Raw genomic sequence first — 22340 nt, 5'->3', positions numbered from 1 at the left:
TGTTTTTGCCATGTGTATACATATAAGCTATTTTCTTTTGTTCTTAGCCCCTCCCCCTTGGCTTCCCCATTCTCTGCTCCCTCTGGCTGGCCCTGCCTCCCCTCAAACAGCTCTTTTCTGCATTGATGGCATGGTTGTGACTGTAGTTTCTTCTCATGAAATGCATTATTCTAATAGTGTCATTTATATTATTATAAAAACAAATGCACAGACACTGGCCCAGTCACTTTCTCTTTTTGAGACAGGGTTATGCATCCTGGGCTGTCCTAGAAGCCCCTGTGTAGTCCAGGCTGGCCTCAAACTCACAGAGATCCACCTGCCTTTGCCTCTGACTATCAGGATTAAAATTATGTGCCGCCAATCTTGGCCTAGGAACATTTTCTTATGGAAAGTGTTAGAACAAAAGATTGAAAATCCCCCCTTGGTTAGGTCTGAGGAAGAACACTTCCTGCTGAGAAATTTGAAAGGGTAGCTGTGTTGTTGCTTTTTTGTTTGTTTGCTTTGTTTTGTTTTGTAGAAAGATTTTTAGGTACTTCTAAATTTTCAGATGTCATAGCAGAAATCACCTTGCCAAAGGTTCTAAGTATAACTACAATGTGTTTCATACTGAAAGCTTATTAAGCTAATATAATAAATGGCTAGGGGGCTGGAGAGATGGCTCAGTGGTTAAGAGCACTGACTGCTCTTCCAGAAGTCCTGAGTTCTATTCCCAGCAACTACATGGTGGCTCACAACCATCTGTAATGGGATCCGATGCCCTCTTCTGGTGTGTCGGAAGACAGCAACAGTGTACTCATATACATGAGATAAATAAATAATCTTAAAAAATAATAAATAAGTGACTGGGGTAAAATCCTTGCAATGTGTCCATTAAAATGTTACTTGTTAGTAATTACAACATCGCTAACATTTTGGACTGTGGGGTATACATGGAGTTGTTCCCTGTGCTCTTTCAGTACCTAGGTTGCTGATGTGCAAGAACACACCAGGATATAAGTCCATTATGACTGTAAAGAACTTTTCACTTGGAGACTTTGCTTTTTAGTGATGGTGAACTTAAAACTCTTTGTGAACAAGTAACTTAACGGCACATTTAAAAATCCTCATACACCAAGCAACTCCGACTGTGACCAGCTTCTCTTTTGCAATCTTGGATATTCCACAACAATACATATAAACATCTTACTCATGGGGCACTTTAAAAGCAACTCAAATGGCTTTAATAAGAACTGGTACACATAAAATGCTACTATTGAGAAAATATGGAGCAAAGCTGGAGAGATGGCTTAGCAGTTAAGAGCACCTGCTGTTCTTGCACAGGACCCAAGTTCAAATCCCAGCACTATGTCAGGTGGCTCACAACTGCCTCTTAACTCCAGCCCAGGTAGATTTGAGACTCTTTTACAGCACCTAGATGCATGTACACACACACACACACACACACACACACACACACACACACACACACACACGAAAATACAGAGAAAGCCAGACATAGCATTGCATCTGGAATCTCAGCACTGGCGAGGTAGAAAAAGAAGAACCAGGAATTCAAAGTCATCCTCAGCTACAGAGTGAGAATAGCTTGTGCTCACAGGAGATCCTGGGTAATCAATAACAAAGTAGACAAAAATGGAGAGGAATGGAGAAGTAGATGGAGAAGAAATAGAATCTAACAGAAGTGATGAAAAAATGGAAAGGATAATCTGAAACAGCGATCTGTGTAGAAAACAAGATGAAAACGGAACAAAGTATGGTTGAAAAGTCATGGACATATAGTATGAACTGAAAGTGATAGATGATGAAAGAGAATTTCTGAACATGACCAGACAATTACACAAATGTGCACACGTGTGAACACACACACACACACACATGCACACACACGCACACATATACACTAAGTTTTTGCTGTCACTCAGCTTTAACTCAGGCTCCTTCTACCTCTACTCTAGAGTACTGAGATAACACACACGCACACGCATGCACGTGCACACACAAATGCACGCACACATGCACGTGTACACACACACACACACTAAGTTTTTGCTATGTCACTCAGTTTTAACTCAGGCTCCTTTTACCTCTAGAGTACTGAGATAACACACACACACACACACACACACACACACACACACACACGCCACCACACTTAGATTAAAAGAACACAATTCAAACAGCACTTTCACTATATCAAAATAAGTACCAGTGAGAACAGTGAGCTATAATATTCAAATAGCCATGTCTATTAAATAGTCTACAGCACACTAAGCAGATATCCATTGTACCAAAAATTACAAAATAAAAGTCATAGCGTGGACCTCTATGGCTCTGCAGCAAACCTATGCCTCTTTTGTAGACGATTCCTTTGGGGCACGCTGCTGTCTCTCTATTGAACTGCGCAGAGATGGTAACTGCTAACCATGACATAATACCAAACGACCACCTTGAGTTTCTTTTTCTGAAATGGACCAAGCCCAAAATCTATATGTATATGCATAGCATCCAGCATGCCATAAAAATGGTGTGTAGGATATTGGATATAAGCAGAAATAAAGACAAATGCACAATAGGAATTCTTTCTGTCTACATCTGAGGCTTTATAAAGAGTTTCATGTGACAGATAAAGGAAACACTTCAGGCCTGGTTTACAAATGATTCTGTATGATATGGTAGCACCAACCAAGGTAGATGGTCGTGTTACTCTAACCCTGATGGGAAGTGGCTCTGGGGGAGGGGAGGCAGTAGAGAAAAACTTTGTTAAGGAGAAAGTTTAGCAGTTCAACTTCCCACATTGTCTGGATTAGAGCATTGTCAGGGTGTGGGCGTGTGCTGATTCATGGGTAATTTCTAACCTTTAAGCCCCGTGACAGGAACCCAGAGATGACTGGAGAACTGATGTTAGAAGGTGAGAACCAGGTATTGGATGGATATTTCAGATGGAGCAGCAGAGTGGGCTATGAAGCTAATCCACAGAAAGCATGGGTGAAGGGAGAGCCTCTAACGAGAGAACGTGGATGTCATTCACACTCCCCAGCCACCCTAGTGCTTTCTCCGTGCGTTCACCGGCAGAGTGGCCATATTGTCTGAACCAGCCTTTGCATGAGCTTAGTGCATGCTCTTCTCACTAAAGCTGACCTTGTAGCTTTGCTGGATACGTTACTAATGTTGAGCATCTAACTTAGGAAACAGCACAAACCAACCCTGGATGTGGCTCGTTTCCTTGAAGCTGATTTGCTCCTTCAAGAGTTTTATTATATTACTATATTATACATTATTTATTATATATCATTTCCTTGTGGAATGGAAGAAAGATATTTTCAGTGAAACAGGCATGTATTCTGGATATGTATCTGCCCTCACTGCATTATGGAACATTCCTGTTGGTACCACTGTCTGTGGACTCTGTGTCATCCCTTCCAATGTAGTCTGAACAACAGTGCTTCTGATTAATGAACTGATCTCATGTCAAAAGGAAAGTAGCACTCTGCTCATACCCAGGGAACTCACTAATCATGCCACACCCTTCATCTCTATGAAGCAACTGCCCCTACAGAACAGTACAATGCTTATGAAGAAGTCTTGATTGTATCAGACAACATCCTGCAAGAGCATGGTGCTTCTGGTACATTTGTGTGTTTACTGTGATAGGGCCTTCCTCTATAGCCCAGGCTGGCCTATAACTCATAGAAGCAATCCTTCTGCTGTAACCTCCTGAGGCATGGGACTATCTGTGTCAATCACCATGCTTGGGTGTGATGCTGTCTTGCAAGATGCAATGTATCTTTTGGGTCGGAGGTCAAAAGATGGTGCTGCCCTTCCAGTTACCAGAATACTAGTGCAAAGTGGGGAGGGGATGGGGAGGTTGCTCAACTGGGAAAGTTCTAGCCGTAAAAAGCACAGGGCCGAAGTTCAACTTCTTAGGACCCTCAGAAAAGAAGCAGGATGCAGTGGTGAGAGCCTGTTATCTCAGCACGGAAGAGGCAGACACAAAGGATCTCGGGGTTCACTGGCCAGCCAGTCTGGCTGAATCAGAGCCCCAGGTCCAGCAGGAGACCTGATCTCAAAAAGAAGGTGGTGAGTGATGGAAGAAGACACCTGATGTTGACAGCTGGCCTGCATGTGAGCACACAGAGAAGAACACACATGTGCACACAGACAGAGAGAGAGGGAGAGGGGGGCTGTGGATCTTCTCGTCGTATCACAGAAAGCAGACATTTTGCTTTCTGTGGCCGCCATACTGAACACTACTTAACTAGGGGGGTTTGAGTCCTAAGACGCTTCCATGAGACCACTACAGTGGTTCAAATGAATGGAAAGAAGAAACCACTACTTGGATGTTTAGGGCTCCTTACACCACCGGGCCACCTGGTAAACAAGGGACTTGACCTGTTGAACGGGGAAACTGAATATGATTACAAAGGTAAACCTGGGCTGCCGATACACTGTGAGGGTAAAAATGGTGGTGGTCTTCAGTACGAGGTGGTCTTGACAGCACTTCTTAGTACTATTTTTTAATTTTTTAAAAGATTTATTTATTTATTTAATGTATATGAGTACCACAGCTACCTTTAGAAACACCAGACAAGGGCATCAGATCCCATTATAGTTGGTTGTGAGCCACCATGTGGCTGCTGGGAATTGAACCCAGGACCCCTGGAAGATCAGTCAGTGCTCTTAACTGCTGAGCCATCTCTCCAGCCCTTCTTAGTTCTTTAGGTTTCTAATAGTTAAAGTTGGTGGAGACCTTAGCGTTCACATGATGTCAGTACTTTTTGGGCAGGAAGACTCTTCAGGAGCATTGCCAGGTCTTAGGGTTTCTATTGTTGTGATGAAACACCATCTAACTTTTACCTTGGAAAATTAATGCAACCTCTAATATATAAGTGCTATACTAGACTAAGTCAGTCTCTCTATTTTGCAAAAATAAAGTAACACCAAGCAACGAAGCAAAGCCTACATAAAACAATCTTCTCAATGTTTTATCAAATCTTTAGTAACTCAGAGCCTGGTGCAAATGCCCCACCACTGAGCTATACTCCTGCCTGTCCTGCTACACTTCATTTTGAGTTTCTTCTCTCAGAAGCTTGTAGCCCATTTCCCTCTTAATTACCCCAATTAATCTCTAATTCCCAATGATAACAAAGAGAGCATTCCCTACTTTGGTTTTTAACTCTTGTTTGGTAAGTAATACATCAATACAGTAGTCTCTCCCTTAGCTGGGGTTTTGCTTTCCTATTTCCATTACCCACAGACAATATAGTTCGAAATATTAAAGACTTCCTAAATAACTAACTCCTAAGTTTTTAGTTGCCATCCCACTCTTGAGTATTATGACGAACATTTGCTTCATCCTGCTCAGGCCCAGCTGGATAGATTTTCTAAACACCCTTATAGTGTATCCCAACCAGGAGTCTTTGCCTCAGATCAACTGTTAAGTACGCAGTGCCTGAACTGAGTCCTCTTCAGTAAGTTAAGCCTGACGCTAAGCTACAACGCCTCCATCCGCACACCCAAGTTTAAGGCAGAAGGCAGGGCTCGGAGAAGGAATGGATTTCATCTCCCCTTTCTTCCGGGGCGGCTTTCCTGATGCCGATTCACCGACTTGGCATGCTAAGGTCGCCCCTCGATCAGAGGGGATGGCACGCTAACTCTGGTTGCCGGGTACCCGCTAGAGTGGCGAGGCCGGAGCAGAGCTTACAGGATCAGCGAGATGGCTGTTTGGGTGTAGCAGGCGAGGTGTGTCGCGGGGAGGTGGTGTCCAGGGCACAAGCAACCTCGTTAGCCTCAGGAAGGCTCCGGAGCGTCCGTTTTATAACCAGCCACTGCAGAGCCCCGTGAGGCCAAGAGGACGCCTCTGGAATTAAAACAGGAGCAGACCCTGGTTTCGTCACGATTGAATTATGTAAGCAGGGCACCGAACCTTTCCCGAGCCTCTGGGTCGCTTCCCCCCAATGAAGGATGACGGTCCCCGCCGCGTCGGGCGCACGCGTGTCGGCGGGCACCTGCCACCGCGCCCCTCCGGGCGTGCGGGCCACTCCGGGTGGCGAGCGGGCGAGCGGGAGGGAGGCGGCGCCGCGAACTCGCCGCCGGTGCTGGGCCGCGCTCCCCGCGTTTGAAGTCTCCGGCGCGGCCGCTGGTTGGCCGGCGCGGGTCACGTGCGCGCGGGCAGGAGTTTCCCCGACAGCTGGAGGCTGCGTGGGATCCGGCGGCGGCGGCGGCAGCGGCGGCGGCGGCGGTAGCGGCGGCGGCTGCAGCTCGCGGCGCGGCCTTCCCCGCCCCCTCGCCTCCGCGCTTCCGCCGGCCCCTCGCCTCGGCGCTGACAGACGGGCCGCGGCCTCGCGCGCGTCGGCAGCGAGCATGGGTGACAAGAAGAGCCCCACCAGGTAGGGCGCCCGCCGGCGGAGCGCCCGCGGCCCGGGGCCCGGGTGGCGCGGGGCGCGCGTGTGTGCGTGTGCGTGGGGGGACGAGGGGGTGCGGCGCCGCGCGCGGCTGCCCACAATGGGCCGCGATGGCGGCCGGGGTCAGCGGCCGCGCTCCCCTCCCCCGCGCGGCGCCGGGCGGGGCGGGGGTCGCGGGCCGGGCGGGGCGGGGCACGGGGCCGGGCGGGCGCGGCCTGCCGCTGACCCCGCGCTGCGTCGTGTCCGGTTGTGTCCTGCAGGCCGAAGCGGCAGCCGAAGCCCGCCTCGGATGAGGGCTACTGGGACTGCAGCGTCTGCACCTTCCGGAACAGCGCCGAGGCCTTCAAGTGCATGATGTGCGATGTGCGGAAGGGCACCTCCACCCGGTGAGTCCGGCGCGCCCGCCGCCCCGGGTCCCCCGCGCGACGCGGGACGGCGGGGCGGCCAGCCAGGCGGCGGCCGCGGTGGGGCGCGACCCGGCTGAGCCGCGGCTTGCGGCGAGGGGTCGGCGGTTGACGGTGCCGCCTGCTGCGGAGGATGGGTTATTGAAGGGGGTCGCCGGCCGCTGCCATTCCGTGCGTGGCCGGTGCGGTGCCCCCTCCCCGGCCGGGCGCCGAGACGTTGGCCGCATTGTGGTGTTGGTGTGCGGGGAGGGGGCGGGGACGGGGAGGGGGAGGGGACGGAGGAAAGGCCGCGGTGTCATTCGGTCCCCCTGGGGAAAAAGTATCGCTGGAGGATCGCCATAGATTAAACTTTCTTAGTAACGGATGTCCGGAAGGGTCAGGCCAAGGTTTTGCGTCTGGTTTTTGTTCCATTTCTGTAATATTTTACAATTAAGTAATTGGGAGGTGAGCCCAGCTACGCAGTTTTACTCGGGTGCCTGGAATATCTTTACACAAACGAGATTACATGATCTTTGTCTGTTTCCGGTCCTAAATTTGTTGTATGGTAGATACGGTATTATAATTGTCTTTTAAAAAAAATTTAAAAGTTAAATCTAGGAAATTCAAACTCAGTGGCGTTTTTGATCTGTCCTCACTTGGTCATAGTTCCTTTGCAGGAAGGCAGCCTGTAAAACTACTTCTTAGAGTCCTGTGATTTGTAGCAGTATTTAAGTAAGGTGTTTATTTTGCTGCTGTGAAGCCTATTAAAATACAAATCATCACAGAACTTGGGGAATTTTCTGTTTGAAAAAGAGGGCTGGTATAATTTTGACATTCTAAGTAGTCAAAGTTATTTCTAAAAGGTTTTTCAATTCAATTTATAGAATTTTGCTGACATTGTAAGTGTAGAGACATGTCAGGATTTTATTGTTTCTACAATACTGGTTGCTTTTGACGTACCTGTCTTGTAAATCTCAATAGGTTTTTACTTCAAATTCTCATTTACATTGAATACAATATTTTCAGTATTTCTTGGTGTCTATTAAAAAGCAAAGTTTTAAATACCTTTTAAGTTCAAGGAAAGATTCTAAAAAGAGAAACTACTTGCTATTTTTGGACTCAGGTTTTAAGTGTTTTGAAAAGCACAGTGTTTATGTCTCTCTGAGGATGGAAATGGCTTAGCATGTAATATATATGTATTTGTAAATGAGCAGTATGGGGATCATTTGATTTGTGGTTTTGAGGCAGGCGTTTTGAAGTAGAGACAGTTAGTACAATCCGAATCTCTTCCACTGTATTGTGCTTTTGTTTTTTCCTTCTATTCTTTCATACTTTTAGAAGAACACTGGAATTAGAAGAGCTATTTGTTTATTTGCAGGGACAGCAAGGATTGGGGGAAGCTGGTGTCCTACTCCCAGCCAGTCTTGGGGTTAGAGGAGCCCTGAGAAGTAGAGTAGGTGGTGACACTCAGAAGAGAAGCAACAGGCTGAATCCCTGGCTCCTGGAGAAGAAGGATTGTAGTGCACAGGGGAGTTGCTCCACCACAGAAGTAGGCCTGCTTTAAAAGAGGCCTGAGGCCCACCTGGAGGCCCCTGACTTGTTTTGTTTTGTTTTTTTACCAGTATATCTGAGCTCTTGTAGATCCAATTTTTAGTGGTGGAAACATTACTTGAGGAGGACTCAGAGAAGCATTGTCATTTGGATTGAAACTGAAGAGGCTCTGGGCCACTCACCAGAAGTCTAAGGGACACTCTGTTCTTAAAAGTAAGTGTTCTGAACTGTGACCCTCTCAGCTTCCTCCTCTCTCTGAATTGTCTCTTCTGACTTTGCCCCTAAATTAACCATAGGAGGTCTGTTTTCTCTGCTGTCTGTTACATTTCCTTCTGCTTTTTCTGAAATTGAGTGACATCCATGTTTGGATGGAACAGTAGAACAGGACATTGTTAATAAGTAGATGCTGGTTACATGCAGAACGTTTCCTTATAGGAATGACAGGAAAACAAGATGAAGGACCACGGAACACAGATGGAAGGCAAGTTGGGTAGTTGGGAGACATTATTCCCCAGTTGACGTATTTATTAGCAGAGAGAATTTAAAGGGTAAGGCTGCTAAGAAGGAAAGCAGGGAGCGGGCAGCTGCAGCACACATGGATGCAGCTTGCTAATGACTTGTTTGTGTGACCACAGCCAGCATTGGGATCCCGTGGGTCAGAGCGACCTCTGAACTGAATCTGTTTCAGTTGCTAAATGTGAAGCCAAGCGTGATCTACTTTAGATGTCTGAAGCCTTTTCCTCGTCTGTCTTTATAAAAGATGGGTCATAGTGTTTCTTTGAATATTTCACTGGAATGGATGTATACTTATATACGTATACATACAAACCTGTAATTTTTAGTCAAAGCACCTGGTTCGGATGCTCTGTAGTGGAACAGATGATTACTTTCTTTGGCTGCATCTTCGGTAGGTCACGTCATTCTGCAGAATGAGGCTGTATTCATACAATGTGTGCCACAGTAAAATGCCACTGGACGTAGCTTTAGTTCCTCAGTTAATAAACTGTATCCTATAAATTTATGCCATTTTTTATCATTGAATTTCATTTTGTATTTGATGGTTTTAGTTTAAATTCAATTAATCCTTAAAAAAAAATCTATTCTCAGGGCTGGGGGTTCTTTTAAGCCATGCCTGCACCCAGCCCCACCCATGAGTTGAGGCGGCACAGACCAAGAAGATACTTTAAGGATAGTAGATTTCTATATTGAGATTTTATGAGAAACAATGATAAATGTAAAACAACCCCCCGCCCCCCCAAAAAAAAAAAGAAAGAAAAGAAACCCAGGATTCTTTTGAGCCAGCCTTGCCCTGTAGTTCAGGCTAGCCTTGAACATACAGCATTCCTCTTGGTGTAGCTTCCAGAGTGCTGGGATTACAGCTATGAGCCACCCTAGGCAGGGAGTATTTTAAAAAGCAAAAACAAAATAAAAACCAGATACAAAAACAATAAAACCATTCAGAGGTGCTGCCTAGTCTCCTGTATGGCTGGCTTTTGTTTTAAGTTCAGTAAGTATAATAACGTAAGACTAGGAAATAAACTGTTCAGAGTCATAGAAAGGGAAGTATTTAGTATTCCCTGTGAAGGTATCAATACCAGGTGATTGAATGAAGATGAGTATCTTATGTCTTATGTCGGAATAGACAGTTATTTTCTTGCTTAATTTGGATAGCAGACAGTTATAAATAAAGGTGACGGTGCTGTTAGCTGTGGTTTTGAGCTATGATTGGAATGAGAGCTGCTAAGTTCTTCTAGTCATTCTGACATTCAAGTATAACAGGTAATGTAGTTTTTAAGGATAGGTCCTTAGGTCCCTTTGGCGAGATAAGGAAAGATGTCACAGTAGAAAAAGTGTTAGCTTTTATGGTAGGTAGGAATCTGATAACAGGTTCACAGCTCATTTGAACCACTTTAGCATTCAGCAAAGTTTCTTTAGTATCTTTGGTTACACAAAATTTGAGTTAGGTACTCACTGTAGTGAGAGGAAATTTTGTGTTTCTTTGCTCTTGGTAATGTTTTTATAGATGAGAAACACTTTGGCATACATACAGTTTTATAAGTGAGGAGCCGGGATGGTGGGTTATTGGCTAAGGGCACCAGGTGCCCTTTCAGTACCTGGTTCTATCCCCAACACTCATGTGGCAGCTCACAGCCGACAGTCCTAGGGGCTGTGATGGTCTCTTCTGGCCTCTGTCAGTAACAGGCATGTACGCATACACATAAATGAATAAATTAAAATATTCTTTATGAGATGTGCTATTATTGTATCTTTAGTGTGAGCTGAAGAGATGGCAATTCACTATTAAAATATATGTATAGTTTATAGATAGCACAGTATTATGGCTAGGAGCTGATTAATGATTACAAGTTATTTCAGTTTCTGTAAAGTAGGAATAAATTCTAAAGTACACATTTTGAAGAAACCATAACACAGCTAGTTATTACCAGGTGAAAACCTTTACAGTGTACCTGTTACCTGTCACAGTGGCTTTCTGTTTGTTAATTTGAGGTTTGGTACAGTTCATGTAGATACTAGGTATAGAAAAAAGAGAGGCAAAACAAGGACCATGTTGGTGTCTGGGCTTCCCTTTGAATCCACAGTCCTGACTCTTCATTACTTGAAGAACAGTTGTACTTGTTATTTAGGGATTGGTCTTGAGGGTTTATCCTCTGTCTTGGGTTAAAGAACTCAGGCAAGTTGATCGTTTACAGGGAAACTGTGACGGGATACATGTTCGGATGGTATCTAGTGATGATTTCAGTGTCACATGAAGAGCCTCGGGAGCTCTGAGCAGGTTTACAATAGTTGGTGATGTCCAGATTGTTCTCCTCACAGCACTGATCTGTTCTTCTCACTGCTGACCACTGTGAGCAGTGCAGAGGCAGGGGGAGGTAAAGTGTCCGTGTATGCGTCAGAGCGGAGGCACTGCTGCCAGGACTTCAGGGTACCCTTCCCTGAAGAGGCCACCCCAGTGTCACCTAAGGGGGCCTTGGGGAAACAGGACACAAGGCTGGTTTTGTTAAGTGTTTGCTCTTAGTAGTCTGATGAAACAGGAAGCACATACAGAGCACCTGTGCTGAAGCCGTGTACAGTGGGTCATGGCCACGGGGAGACATTTGTGCTGCTTTGGGCACAAGTTGAGTTGTCTGTCTTCATTTTTGTGAAACATTGTTTTCACTTGAAAGGGTACCTGGAAAACCATAATTATTCAGATGTGAATCTTTCATACATTTTTTGAAAGTAAAATCAGTTAAGTCTGTCACTTCTAAGAGAAAAGTTGACAGTATTTTTTATCAGTGGTATAACTCAAGTGAAAACTATACATTTGAAAACCCATAATTACGGTAGTGAGCTTTGTGCTTCTGAACAATCACCTTGTTTTTTGTATGTACTACTTTTACTTTCTGCTTTTTCTCCATATTTTTTTTTTTCTGGTAAGATTGGTGTTGATACCAGTGAATGTAATTTCTGATATTTTCATGACACATCTACACATTTGGAAGGTCTGTATAATTTAGTAAGCCATTATTTCCTGATAATCAATGCAGTGTGTGGTGTTAAAGAACCATGCATAGATAATCAAAGTACACAACAGAAGGTTTTTAAGGAACTGTCTTGAAAATTTAGTTGATGTGGTTTTAGGTTTTACATTGTAGCTAACTTTAAGCAATGACTATTTGGTAAGAATATCCGTAAAACTAGGAAGGGATTGAGGCGGGGTTTTAGCGATGTGTGCTTGTCATTCTGTGTCGTTCTAGAACCTTAGAAGTAGAGGCAGGCATACTGCAAGTTTGAGGTCAGCCTGGGCTACAATGTAAGACACTGTTTTTGTAAAAAAAGAAAAAAAAAAACTTTTCTTTTTTTACCATACCTGTTGGAATCTAAGTATATTTCATATTTTTGGGCCAAGGTAACATAGTGCAAAAATTTAAATGCATAAATAGGTACAACAGAATACACTTTGGTAAAATAGATTTGGGAAGCTTGCAAAAAAAGCACTGTACACAAAGTTATTGTTATTTTGGAAAATGCAGAGGTTTTCTTTCTCTTATAGGGAGTATAGGGAGTATATCATTTAACTAGTTTTAAAATGAGCTAGCAAATCTATATTACATATTCGTTTGGTCTCTGAACATGGAATGTAAGTCCTCATGGGTAGCACAGGAAGGCTCTGCCGCTGAGCTGGGATCTCACGGTTTTCATTTCTGGTTCAGTAGATGTAGATGAGAACGTATAAACAGAGGCTGGAACGACGCCTCAGAGGTTCAGAGGACTGGCTGCTCTTCCAGAGGATCATGGTTCAGTTCCTAGAACTTGCACGGCTGCTTATGGCTGTCCATATCCCCTGTCATATCACCATATCAGGGTGATGTGAAGACTTTTCTGACCTCCTTGGGCATTGCATGCATGTGGTGCACATACACACACACAGGCCAACACTGTTATACATACAATAAAAATAAATTTAAATCTTTACAAAAACCACATAGGCATAGCATTTAAGACATGAAGAGATCCTGAGACCAAAAACTGTGAACTGCTAGCCTACAGTTTTACAGGCTTGGGTTTCTTTTCATAAAGTAGGTTCACTTGAACAGATACCCTTTCTCCTCCTTATTTCGTCTGATAACTGAGATAACCGATGGCCTACCTTATTGCTAAACCTTATTGACTTGATTTCAGTCTTCTTCCAGTGTCACCTTCTTGCTCTTTGTTGGTGGCTTTTGTTTTTGAATGAAAATATTCTTTCCTTGATGTCACAAATACTTTTTTCCTCATAAGTCTCTGAAATTAATTTTTATCTAGTTATATCTGACTTCTACATTCCTTCCCTTGGATGTGGCAGAACCTTCTCTCTACCTAAGCTAGACACCATCATTGTCTCAACTGACCATAATTTGCTGGGATTCTTCATGGGTTGTCTCAGGTCCTTTGTCTAGTTTCTGTAGTTACAGTTCATAATCCTGTGCCATTTCTTTCCAGATATATTAGACTGATTGCTCTCTTTCTCAAAATGCTGCATACATCTTTTAAACATCCTACATAATATTGGTCCTTGTATGTTTAAAAAAACGTGGTTTCTGAGTAAATGGTGAGCGTCAAAGCATGGTGCTTAGGCCTTCTGGCCTGTCCCTGGGCAGTACTGTCTCTGTGTTCCTCAGAGAGGGAGGCAGAGGCGGACTGAGAAACAGCTCTGCCCCACACCAGCTTGTGAACCAGTAAGTTTAATTGGGGTTACTTAGAAGAGGAGCTCGCACCACCCAAGAAGAGTCCTTCCTTCTGCCAGTTGTTTGTGTATTTCCATAGAGGAGAAGGGGTGACTCGTGCACCTTCTTACACACCTGTACTTCTCTCCTTGCAGTTGAGAAATGTCTTGTGCAGCCACACTGACTTCAGGATGGCAGTGGCTGGAGAATAGGGTTCCTCAACATTCTAGTCTGTTTTCTGGCTCGTTTTCATTTCCCGTGGTCCTTTTTCCCACATGATCTCTGAGCCTTGATGTACTATTATTTTGTCTTGTTTAGGGCAGAGCACTGTGCTGTTGTCCATGGTAAGAGTCACTTGTCCTTGGCACTTTGACTGGCTATGAGTCTGAAGTCATCACTGACGCTATAAAATGAAGCTTGTTTGGACAAAACCACCAACAGTAATGACCCAGGGGAATAAACATAGAAGGTAGTTTGATAGGTTTCACTGAGTGGATATGGTGGAGAACAGTGTTCCTCAACATCCATCTAGTCATCCAGCCTCATAACCGTTTAGCAAAAGACACAGCAATAACATCTCCAGCATTCTCTGTGACCTTCCCAGCCTCCGGCCGTGTCCTGCCTAGTAAGTGATTTCAATCCTTCCAGTGGTTCCTTCCAGTGGACCAGGTCTCGGAAGGTAGTTGAGTATACTCATACCAGTCATGGTATGATTGTGCCACCAGTGGGCACATCTTGCCTGGTATACTGATGGCTTTAACATGAAGGGTCCATGTTGAGTAAGACCGTTGGCAACAGTTCTTCATCAGCCTTCATACTCTTTCTTTACTACAAACAGTAGCTAGTAGGAAGTAGGCTTTGAACTAGCTTCGTCTCATTTCTCCATGGCCTGGAACCACAGTTTATTGAGTAGCCATAAGGCTTCTAGAAGAGGTTTTGTTTTGTTTCTGTTTTGTTTTTGTTTTTTTCCTATCCATTTAGTGTCCCTTCATGTAATTTTTTTAAACTATTGTTTTAATATTTATAGGCACAGGTAGTTGTAGGATTTTTTTTTTTGTAATCCTTTTGACTGTTATTGGCACCTAACCTAGCCATAAACTCAAGAATTTCATAGTATCCCTGGCCCATGCACTTCATGTGAATCGATTTTCTTATTTGACATTCAGAGGTTAGCTTTATGTAACTGAGGTGAGGCAAGTGCCAGTGGGTCTTCCGAACTAAGAATGCTCACACTAGGAAGAAAGCATTGGCAGCAGGGTCCAGTCAGCAGGAACCACCCCATCACTCCCATGTTTGTCTGTAACCTACAGTCATGGCCATGCATCCCTAACTTTCATCCCTGTCTGCTTTTCAGTTGCTGAGAAAACTGACCTAAAGCAGCTTGGGAGGAAAGGGATTACTGTGCCTCACTGTCATAGTCGATCATTGAGGGAGGTAGGAGCTGCAGCTTGGAAGATTGCTGCTTACTGTCTGGTTCCCTCAGTCTTGCTTTGCTATTTTCCTTCTATAACCAGGACCTCTGCCCAGGAATGGCTGGCACTGTCCACTGTAAGAAAATATCTTACCGACTTGTCCAACAGGCCAGTCTGATAGAGGCAAGTCCTTACTTGAAGTTCCCTTCCTCCAGGTGTATCTGGTTGGCTCCTGAAGCTGACTGACTTTTCCCATTCCCATGCCCAGAGGCTGGGTAGGGCTGGCTCTAGTGCCTCAGGAGCTGTGCTTTTGCTCGTCACCAAGGCTCTAAGTAGGTCTGCTGGCAGTTGCTTTCTCATTGGCTACACCTAACTGTCAAAAGGTCCCAAGCTGAGAGAACAGTTTGTGTTCCCTGAGGGTGGAGGTAAGGGTGGGGTACATAGAATACTCTGGGGATACTTGCCCACCCCTGGGACAAGCTTAATCTATTTTGTAGATAAATCTTACTTATTCTTTATGCCTTCATTAAAGCTCTCCAGGGGCTCACAAGTATACAATTTGGTTACGGGCACTTCCCCTAAAAACTAGCGCAACACAAATTGTGCCATATATGCTTTTGAGAGGCACTCACATGGTGTTTACAGACATCTACAACTCAATTCTAGGGAATCTGATGTCTTTTTCCCATCTTTCCTGGCACTAAACCCTCACATGTTGCACATACATGCACACAGGCAAAACATGCAGCATAAGTAGTAAGCAGTGGTGGCCACTGAACAGGGAGACAGTTGAACAGCTTCTCGCCAGGCTTGTTTTTACTGACCGTTAGTGGTTCTGGCAGTAGGAATTCACAAAGCATTTCTACTACTCATTAGTACTTTACTGCGATCACAGTCTGTTCTTATGTAGCCTTCCATTTGTCAGTCTTCCCTGCTTGGCTGGGAAGGAGGAGTGACCATTTTAGTCACAGTACCAGATCCAGAGCTGCAGCCAAGCTGTCTGACTGCTGCTTGGTCGGCTTATTCTTTCTTCTCTGGGAGAGAGTTTCTAAAAGCAGAGTGCTAAGACACTGCTTGTTTCTCTTGTCTCTGGGATTGGCTAGAGAGCCCTTACACTTGGTGGGAATGTTAATGAACGGTCATTCGAGGATTTCAGCCCAAGCTTTCATCTGGCTCCGTGAACCTTTGGTTTCAAAACCATATTTTCTCTTCAATTATTCCATTTAAAGCTTGCAATGAAATGTTATATTATTGTGGTTTTTAAGTAAAGTATTCACTTAATCAAGTATTTGTTGAATATCTACAGTGTTTGATTCTTAGATCTTTACTCTTTGTGTTGTTATGTCAACTGTTCTGTGACTGACAGTCATCTGCTTTGAAAGATTCTGTAGACATTTGATAATATTGTTTGTTTTAGATAATTGTAGCACTAGAATTTTAGGAGTTGGAGGGAATCTTTAAAGAACCTCCAGAATGCATGCTCATTTCCTGATTGCTAGATACCCTAAGAGGGCTTAGGCAGGCTGCAGAGTGAAGAAGACTGTTAGGAGATGTGTAGTAGGATTTCAGCATTCAGTTTCTTAAATAAATTGAGGCCACTGTTGTTTGCAGGCCCCCTTTGGGATTTCAGCTACATTTGGAAGAGTTTTGTGGTGTCGTCCTAAAGAAGTAAGAGGGAGTGTTTGGAATCTGCTAGAATGAGGTCTTTACTGTTTCTGTGTCCTTGTGCTGTTTGTCTTTGGACTTGAGGCTCTAGTCTAATATGTTGGTGGTGACAGCGATGGCAAGGCCAATAGCTAGTTAGGAGATTACGTGTCTGGAGGTCTAGGACCATTTCTGTCTACCTGAGGGAGGATTTAAACTTTCTACCAAGCATTTAAGAATTTCTTGTAATTTCTTCATACCTAGATGTAGCTATACATCTTGTTAACATCTAACATAAAACATACTTGCTATAAATAGGAACTAAAGAGCAGCACCTGAAGGAACATGTCTGTAACACTAGCATGTGGGAAGCTGAGGGAGGAGGGGTGTCTGGACCAATCACAGCCATTTATTTTAGATAAATCGCGATCACTGTTTTGGGCTATGTCAGTGCATGACACATACTACTTTCTGTTCGTTTGTTCCTGATTTTCAAGACAGGGTTTCTCTGTGTAGGCCTGCCTCTCACTTTGTAAACTTGTAGAGCAGTCTGGCCTCAAACTCAGAGATCTGCCTATCCCTGCCTCTCAGAGTGCTGAGATTAAAGGCCTGTGCTCACATAGGACATTCTTGCCTCTTAGCAGAAGTCTTAGCAGGTCTTCTAAACCAGCAGGGGAGGGCTCCAGCTGTGTCCAAGGTGAAAATAGTTGCAGGCTGTTAAGAGGCCTTTGAGACTTTTGTATAGCATGCATAATTTTTAAAATTTTTTTTACATGTCTTCAGTAAAATAATGAAAAGTCAAACGTAGAGAACTTGAAACGTAGAGTTCTCTGCAGTAAGCTGTATGGTATTTATAAAGTGTAGACTCTGGAGCGCTCCTCTTGTATTTGAATATGTACTGGCTGGTTCTGTGTGCCAACTTGACACAAGCTAGAGTCATCAGAAAGGAAGGAGCCTCAGTTGAAGAAATGCCTCCATGAGATCCAGCTGTAAGGCATTTTCTCAAGTAGTGATGAATGGGGGACTGTTAACTCATTGTGGGTGGGTGGGTGGTGCTGTCCCTGGGCTGGTAGTCTTGGGTTCTATAAGAAAGCAGGCTGAGCAAGCCAGGAGAAGCAAGCCAGTAAGTAACATCCCTCCATGGCCTTGCATCAGCTCCTACTTCCTGACCTGCTTGAGTTCCAGTCCTAACTTCCTTTGGTGATGAGCAGTAATATAGACGTGTAAGCTGAACAAACCCTTTCCTCCTCAACTTGCTTTTTGGTCATGATGTTTGTAGCCATAGAAACCTTAACTGAGACAGAATGGCTTTGTTTGCTTGCTTTTTTGTTTGTTTTTTTTCTGTTGCAAACTTTGTTTTTTGTTTCTTTTGTTTGTTTGTTTGTTTTTGTTTTTTCTAGACAGGGTTTCTCTGTGTAGCCTTGGCTGTCCTGGAACTCACTCTGTAGACCAGGCTGGCCTCGAACTCAGAAATCCACCTGCCTCTGCCTCCCAAGTGCTGAGATTAAAGGCGTGCGCCACCACTGCCTGGCTGTTGCAAACTTTCTGATATGCTTTTATTTTACCATTTTCTGGCTTTTGAGTATTAGTTCTTTCCATTTTTAAAATGGAGATTATAAAAATACTTTTCTCACTGTTTTAAATGAAAGAATGATGATAAAGGTTTTAGTACAGAGCCTGTTCTAAAAAGTGTTAGCTAAAACAATCAAATATGTAAGTGCTGATACAGTAATAGTCTTGAAAATAAAATATTTGGATTCCAGTGTGCTTACCCATAATATCAGAACATAAAAGAGTAAGTAGTTTCTTATATAGTCATCCTTCATAAATTGCTTCAGCCATGTTTTTTAATCTACCTACCCTCTTCCTTTACTCAATACCTCCTCTTCTCTTTCCTCCTACTTGTGTGTGTATAGGGGAGGAATGAACATGAATGGATTTAAAAATATATGAATAAATGAAATTTCTGGTGTTTTGATGTCGATTGCCATATACATATCTTGACCAGAAGAGTAAATTTAACATTTTACTATCTAAGAAGTATTCCAGTAGTGTAGGATGTTAAGCAGTGTGTGCTGAAGTATTAATAAACAACTAATCTGAAAGCATTCTATGCTAAAGTGATGGTTGTGTTTTGGAAGGATGTTGGTTTTGTTTCACTATGTCTTCCTAAAGTGTTTTCTTCTTAAGGAAATCATTGGTCCGAGAGTCACATCTTGGTGTAAATTGGCAGCTTGCCATTGACTCCACCTGGCCTTCTAGTGACGAGTGGGGTGATAGCTGGGAAGAGTGATGGGTGCAGTATGTGTTGTCATCAGTGATTTCGAGTGTTGCTGGAGATTCTCACTGCCTGCCTGCACCTTACAGAGGGACTGAGAATTGAACTGTGGAGGCCTTTGTTAGCGATCTGATTCCAAGAGCTCCTGGTTTCCACTTATTTTCCCTCTTTCTTTCTTTCTTTCTTTCTTTCTTTCTTTCTTTCTTTCTTTCTTTCTTTTTCTCCTTTATTCTTTCTTTCTTCCTTTTTTTTTTTTTTTTTTTTTTTTTTTTTTTTTTTTAAGATTTACTTATTTTATGTATGTAAGTACACTGCAGCTGTCCTCAGACACACCAGAAGAGGGCATCAGATCCCATTACAGATGGTTGTGAGCCACCATGTGGTTGCTGGGAATTGAACTCAGGACCCCTGGAAGAGCAGTCAGTGCTTATAACTGCTGAGCCATCTCTCTAGCCCTTCCACTTATTTTCCAAGGAACATTTATTTCATTTCACTTTGAGTTACATGGGGTACATCTTATTTCCCCATTTTACTGGATAAAATAATTTAATTTTCTGTGATTTTATTTTTAAGCATTTAATAAATATTTTCTTTTACCATCAATAGCATGTATGATTAGAACCACAGCCAGTAGTGTTTTATTCTGACTTAATCACACTTGTTGGTTGAATCCTAACTACAGAGGACCATTTAGGAGAAGTAATTGCAGCAATCCAGGAAGAGTTGGTCGTGGTATGATGAACACAGGCACTGACAGTGCAGAGGGAAGTGAATGTTTTTTTTTTTTTTTTTTTGGTTTTTCGAGACAGGGTTTCTCTGTGTAGCCCTGGCTGTCCTGGAACTCTGTAGACCAGGCTGGCCTCCAACTCAGAAATCCACCTGCCTCTGCCTCCCAAGTGCTGGGATTAAAGGCGTGGGCCACCACTGCCCGGCTTTCTCTTTTTCTTTTCTTTCTTTCTTTTTTTTTTTTTTTTTTTAATGGATTTTAGGATGTTCAGCAGAAAATTTATAGGACTTGATTGTTAATTAGATATGGTTATGGGGACAGAAAATTGGGTTATATGGAAGAAGGATTCCCAAATGGAGTCTGGCTTACTTATGTGATTGGATAAGTAGACTCTTTGATGGTAAGTGTCAGGAAGGCAATAGTTTACTTTTAGCTTTGTTAAACCCTAGCTATCCAGAGTCAGTTTGAAAGGTAGATCTGCAGTGCTCTGGGTATGTGGGGAAGGCTCAGGGCAGAGGAGCCGTTAGTACATTGTACTTGCTGGCATGCAGGACTGAGTGGAAGCCAGGAAGTGGGTGAGGACGATGAGAGGGAGTGACTGCAGAGATGAGGAGAGAGCCTTCAGAAGACCTTGGAGAGCAGTGCTGGTTGTCTCCCTCCAGAGCTAGCAGTGAGCATTCAGGAGCAAAGATGCACAGAAAAGTTGGAGGGAACACGAAGGAGGAAGCAGCACTGGGGAATGTGAGGTGTTGCAGAAGCAGGGTGAAGTGCTTTTCCTGATGGTCCATGTCGTGAACACATATGCAACATTCGGTTACCACTTCAAGGGCAACATTTGCTTTCATAGCTATACAATTATTTGTATTTTAAATTTTAAAGAATAATACTGCATTTTGCTTGTCCTCAGTTTTTCATGATAATTGCAACAATTTTGAATTGTATCTATAAGTTTAAATAAGGGAGATTAATATTAATAGGTAGAAAGATGAATAAATTATGTTATTAGCTAGCTTTAATGCCTAAAGAAGAATGCTATAATTATTTAGTATTATTTATTATTCAACTTTTTTGGAGGAGGAATAAATTTATACATTTAAATGTAGGTTTTACTTACAGTTATGGAGTGTAATGTAATGAATGTTCCTAGAACTTTGGGTGGATACTGGTGTCAAATAGTTTTTTTTAATTGTAAAAAAGTATCACTTTGAGAATATGGATAATTGTGGGCTAGAGAGATGGCTCAGCAGTTAGGAGCACTGACTGCTCTTCCAGAAGTCCTGAGTTCTATTCCCAGCAACCACATGATGGCTCAGAATACACACACACACACACAGAGAAAATATGGACAGTTGCATAGCTAATTGTGAGTGAGCATATGTGGCTTGAGGAGGCTCCTCTGTCTTTTCTTTTTAGGAGGAGGACTCGTAGGACTCTGTTGGCCAGCTCACCAAACAGATGAGTACACTGTTTCTAAGTCTGTAGAGTTCTAGGCATCCCTGAAGGACAGTGGGTCAGATTCATGTTCTGTGTGAGGAACCGTTGCTTGGAGCATGAGCCACACAGAAATCGCCTAAGACTTGAGCTGTGAGGATCAGTGAGCTGCTGCTGGCATCTGAACATGCTTCCGTCTGAAACGCTGTTGTGAGCTGCTGCTGTCCATGGAAGCAGAGTTGGAGAGAAGGATAGCCTTATTCTCACAGGACCTAAGCTAAAGCAGGCATAGGTAAGATGGCAGGGGCAGTATTTGAAATATAAAGACAGGTGAGGAACCATCTCTTGTGGAGCTGACTTTTTAAATTTTTTTAAAGTGTTGTGTATTGAGCCCAGACCTTGAATAAAATGGGTAAATTCTCTGCAAATGAATTAAACTCTTAGTCTTATGAGCACTTTTATTGCATTTGTGTATTTATTTGTCTCTGTGTAGGGTTTAGAGAATAACTTTTTAGACTTTTTCTATTAGGTGGGTTCTTGGGATGACATTCACATTAGGCTTAGCAGTAAACACCTTCACTTAGCCATCTATGAAGTTTTTATATATACTTTTCAAGTAAGAGTGCACTTACTTTAAACTTGAATGATTAGAATTAAACCTGGTAAAATGTAAAAGAGGAATTATTACTGAAATGTTGCTTATTGGTAATAAAGAAGGACTAACTTCCCTTTTAAAGGAAGCAAAAAGGTGCTCAGAGCTACACTTTAGTTGTCATAGTGACTAGAACTGTTAACTTCAGGCTATATTGAATTCATGTTAGAAAAATTTGCCATTGTTTTATAAAGTCAGTTTTACACAGAAAGTACACAGTTGTACTTTGGAGGTTATTATTTAGAGTTGAATTGAAGGTGCTGGAGAGGATGGCCCAGTGGTTAAGAGCACTTGTTGCTCGATTTCCATCACCCCATGACCCCTCTTGTCTCTGTGTAACCTGAGTTTCAGTTATCCAGCATCCTCTTTGATGGCCACAGACTCCGGGCACACTCTCAGTGTACTTATGGACATGTGGGCAAAGCACCAGTGCGCCAAAAGTAAAAATCAATCAGGAAAAAGTCTTGACTTGAAGAATGTTGCAGGACTGTAAGTAAGCTGTAGTTAAAGTAATTTAAACCTTGTGACTGCTGTTTGTCTCCTCTCTCTTGTTACAACGCTGCAGTCAGGTTTTCAGTTGAGTTGCAGCCACTTCAGGGCCGCCACAGTTTACAGTCAGAACTTTCAGTCCATTATGGAAACCCAGGATATAAG

General features: G+C 43.3%; 1 protein-coding gene across 1 annotated transcript in view; it reads left to right on the top strand.

Annotated features, from left to right (window-relative positions):
* Positions 1–5946: 5946 nt before the first annotated feature.
* LOC117702213 (YY1-associated factor 2-like) overlaps positions 5947–22340 on the top strand; it is a 51364-nt gene continuing 34970 nt past the window's right edge. The window contains exons 1-2 of the mRNA XM_034493470.2: positions 5947–6386; positions 6662–6787. Coding sequence (XP_034349361.2) covers positions 5962–6386; positions 6662–6787 — 551 coding nt within the window. The 5' untranslated portion in view covers positions 5947–5961. The remainder of the gene's footprint in view (positions 6387–6661; positions 6788–22340) is intronic.

The sequence above is a fragment of the Arvicanthis niloticus genome, unplaced genomic scaffold (assembly GCF_011762505.2).
Source record: "Arvicanthis niloticus isolate mArvNil1 unplaced genomic scaffold, mArvNil1.pat.X pat_scaffold_567_arrow_ctg1, whole genome shotgun sequence".
Classification (NCBI taxonomy): Eukaryota; Metazoa; Chordata; class Mammalia; order Rodentia; family Muridae; genus Arvicanthis; species Arvicanthis niloticus.
The sequence above is the reverse complement of the archived record's forward strand: the minus strand, read 5'-3'. Positions and strand labels throughout refer to the sequence as shown.